The sequence below is a fragment of the Humulus lupulus genome, chromosome 5 (genome assembly GCF_963169125.1).
Source record: "Humulus lupulus chromosome 5, drHumLupu1.1, whole genome shotgun sequence".
NCBI classification, from domain to species: Eukaryota; Viridiplantae; Streptophyta; class Magnoliopsida; order Rosales; family Cannabaceae; genus Humulus; species Humulus lupulus.
The window spans coordinates 6,726,143-6,730,420 of record NC_084797.1 but is presented as its reverse complement, the minus strand read 5'-3'; the positions used below and the strand labels follow the sequence as shown (position 1 = coordinate 6,730,420).

Genomic DNA, 4,278 nt, shown 5'->3' with positions numbered 1-4,278 from the left:
TCCGACCTTGATAAATAACGAGGTCGGAAGCGGATAATTCGAACAAACTATGCATGAATGCATCGAGTTTCGAGCCTAAAATCCAAACTATGTTTGTATGAATAAATAAACATAACTGATTCATCCATAAAAAATGTGCAAAATATTTCGAACCAAGAAATGTAAAGTACATGTAAGTAATATTTAAAGAAATTGTATCAGCCCCGTGGGCATAAATTAAGATAGTTACAAAAATAGGGGGACGCAGCCCCAATAAATGATTTCCCCGAGATCAGAGTTAAGGAAGAGGAGTCTCCTTGGCCTTCTCAGCATCAGTAGCACCGGACCCCCCCAGGACGAATAGCATGACTATCCTTCTGAGCCGCCTCCCGAGCAGCTTCACTGGCCTCGAGACGGACATTCCACCGCTCAACATATGTGGCCTCGAGAGGGCCCAGGAAGCTGGTATCGAGGTCGGCATTATCAGCCCAAAGCTTGTACATGGCCTGGTCGACCGCTTTCTCCTTCTGCTCCTTATACTCGTCTAGGAGGCGGGCCTTCTCACTCTCCATGAAGTCGAAGGTGACAGATTTCTCCTCTTCGAGCTTGGCATTGGCCTTCTCGAGCTCGGCATTCGACTTTTCCAGCTCCTCGAGACGGGCCTTCATTTTTTCAAGTTCAGACTTCGAGTCTTTAAGCTCATCAGCCATCTTAAGCTCGAGATCCTTTGATTTCTGGGCCAGAGACATGCTCGTTTGTACCTCGTTGGTCAGCTTATAGTTGAGCTGTGCCGAAACGACAAGGGCCTGAAACACAGAACGAATTAGATCGCGGGCTGAGGTACAAACATTTAAAGGAGAGTTACGAAGGTTACCACGACAGTAAGCTTGATACTCTTGTCGTAAAGAGTATAGCAATCCGAGGCCTTGTGCACGAGGTCCCAGTGGTCGGCGCCGAAGCCTGAAAAGCTTTGACCCACCCGAGAGAGGACATCCGAGCTGAGCATAGCCCCTTGGGTCCCAGCAGTACTGTCAAGCACGAACTCCTCAATATGAGTTCGGGTCGTCGGCAGCTGAACCTTGGAAGTAGAAGGTTTCTTCGGGGGCCGAACAACAGCTATTTGAGTTTCGATCGGAGGAAGCGAGATGGGCACGGTCGAGCCAGACGCATCAACCTGGACAGTCGGTTCCGTAGCTGTACTCACAGTAGTCTGGGCCGTGGGGGTCATCTCGCGGAGTCTGGGTACCTTGGACGGTCGGTCGGACCTCCCTGGTATTCTCGGACGTTTGCTCCTCTGGGCGCCAGCTCCCCCATCGCTAAAGAGCACAGCGTCGAGGTCGGGATTCATGGCACCTGCACAGTTACAATGAGTTAGACAATAATAATAAGTTTGAAAAGAGAGGGAAACCACGTAAAGAAAAAACCTAACTGGAACTCTCCCCCGAGCTCAAACTTGGGGACCAAGAAATTCCCTCGTCTTCAGAGGAGGCGGGGGGAGTGCCTTCCCTATATGTGGGTGATAACCTCGAGAGGTCCCTATAATCGTTGCACTACAAGAAAAACTGCATTCCATAGCGTTTTTAAAACGCTGTCTTTAACAAACGATAGCGTTATTACAAACGCTATATTATCCCATGTTATTAAAAGTCTGGATCTTTTCATAGCGTTTTTAAATTGTGATGTAAAAATGCTGTTGAAAGATATATAATAGCGTTTTAAAAATATAATTAGATGTCAGTCATAGCGTTTTATGTATGTAGTCATTGATTATGTTAAATTGAAAATACTTACTTTTAATAGCGTTTTTCAAACGTTATGCAGAAATGATGTTGAAAGGTATACAATAGCGTTTTTAAAATGTAATTAGTTATCAACCATAGTGTTTTTTGTTTGTAGTATTATTTACTTTTAATAGCGTTTTTAAAACGTTATGTGAAGATATACAATAGCGTTTTTAAAAATGCAATTAATTATAAGTCGTAGCGTTTTATGTTTGTAGTCGTACTTACTGTGAATAGCGTTTTTAAATTGTTATGTAAAGATATACAATAGCGTTTTAAGAATGTAATTAGTTATCAGTCGTAGCGTTTTATGTTTGTAATTACCCTTGCTTTAATAGCATTTTCCAAACATTATGTAAAGATATGTAATAGCATTTTGAAAATGTAATTAGTAATCAGACATAGCGTTTTTTGTTTGTAATCATCCTTACTTTTAATAGCGTTTCTTTATTGTTATCATTAATCATTGTCATATGAACAATTTCATGGCATAACAAAAACTTTTATATTTTTCTATCTTTTAACATATGAATAATTGCAACAAATGATAAACATATAACACGTTAAAAATTATACCTTAACATAAATTCAAATATTCTTAATATGTTCGCTACATAAAGCTAAAATATCAATATCCCAAAAGTACGAGTATATTGCAAGACAAAATACATAAGCAAAAGTTTTAAAACAAACTGATTCATAATTTGTTGATCATGGGCGTCCCTCCAAAATATTACACTTCATTCATTAGTTGTGCACCTGTAAGAGTGAAAAATATATAAAATTAAGAAAACAATGTAGCCAAAATAGTTGAAAACACATGTTCATTCATAAGTTAATTTTATGCAAAGATACGTACCAAAGATATCTACCAAGAAACAATTGAATTTCATCCATTATGTTCATTTCCTATATATTTTGATGATATAATTAGTTACTACAGCTGATTTGTTGTACTATTTATAAATCATTTTTAAGTTGCATGAAATTTTACCTCATTGTAACTTTATTAGAAGGCCAAGCAACAGTGCAACCAACCGATTCTTCAATTGTACTCATATGTGATGTTGGTCTCCATAAATATGCAGTAGGTTTCTTAGCAACATCAACCCAAACTCTCATTGCATTAGGCCCAAGACGAAGATGATGCACCTCACATAAAGGATCACTAGAAGACCATCGACCTTCTGCAACAATTTCTCCACTTCCATTCCAATCAAGTAAATTGCAAGCATTGTTTTCAGGAGTGAACTTCAGATTATTAACACTCTGTTACATGATAAAACATATATTTATTTATAGATAATATTGATACTTAAAAAATTAAAAGTGAAATGATAGGTAGTAATTAAAATTGTAGTTACCATAGGAGAAGGCATGTGTGACTCCGCTTCACTTGGTTGAGTAAACCCCTACAAGTTTGAGAATAATTTAGTCATTTATAATTTTCAATGAATAGAGTAAAATAAACAGAAGTCAATTAATTTAATTTACCTGAATGTTTACACTTTTTGCAATAGTATTAATAAGATTCATCATCTCAGACATTTTATTCTTCATCTCAGATTGACTTGATTCCAATTGTGAAATATGGTCATCTCTTTCTCTTAGAATAGCTAACTTTGTATTAGTTACTCCCCTCCCATTAGCTAATGATCTACCATTCTTGTCAGGACCAAATATGATAGTGAGAGCATCTTGTACAGTATTCTGTGTTGTGCATGAATCTGGTTTTTCATTTGCAAGAACTTGTAGCTTCTCCTATAAATCATTTCAAGTTGACTGTTAAATAAGTCTATGTGCATACAAATACATATGTTTCTACAAACAAAGGGTAAATTACTTACAATAACTTCAGCAGCTTGTGCATTCACAGGTTCACCATTCTTCTTTGTGTGTGTCTTTAAGAAAGCTTGAACTCTTGTTACAGGTTTTGAGCTTTCCCTACTCTGTATCCAAGTACATTTTTCAGAAAGAGAACATATATTTTCTTATGTTTAGCTACCAAAAATATTTATTAAATTTTTACCATGTCATCCATTGTTCGAGCATATCCTCTCCTGCTGCATGTATGTGGGAGTTGTTTCTTCCTCATCTCTTTAAACTTATTGCTAATCGCCTAAAATAAATAAGAAATGAACCAGCGATTGAACATACAGAATACCAAACACTCCAGCAGTAAAACAAAAAAACTAAACCAGTATTCTAGCAATAAAACAGTAAACATAGTACACATAATAGTTTTTCAACAATAAAACAGTAACTATGGCAGCAAAGAAAAGAGTATGTAATAAACACTCCAACAGTAAACACTCCAGCAGCAAAAGAAACATACAGAACCAGTATTCTAGCAATGAAATAGTAAACACAGTACAACTCCTCCTGAACAGGGATGGGATGGTTGGTGGACTGTGAATGGTGATAATAGTGTCTCTTGAATAGCTTTGTCAAATAAATTTAGAAACACATTTTCAAGAAGAGAATTGGAAAAAAATAAATCATTTAAAGTACAAAAGTT

The 4,278-nt window shown here is 37.1% G+C and overlaps 1 protein-coding gene across 1 annotated transcript; it reads right to left on the bottom strand.

Annotated features, from left to right (window-relative positions):
- Positions 1-3,321: 3,321 nt before the first annotated feature.
- LOC133778773 (uncharacterized) lies at positions 3,322-3,916 on the bottom strand. Its single transcript, XM_062218796.1, has 4 exons — positions 3,790-3,916; positions 3,608-3,709; positions 3,396-3,521; positions 3,322-3,330 (listed from the first exon to the last, which is right to left on the bottom strand). The coding sequence occupies exons 1-4, from the start codon at positions 3,853-3,855 to the stop codon at positions 3,322-3,324; spliced, it is 303 nt and encodes a 100-aa protein (XP_062074780.1). The 5' UTR covers positions 3,856-3,916.
- Positions 3,917-4,278: the final 362 nt, after the last annotated feature.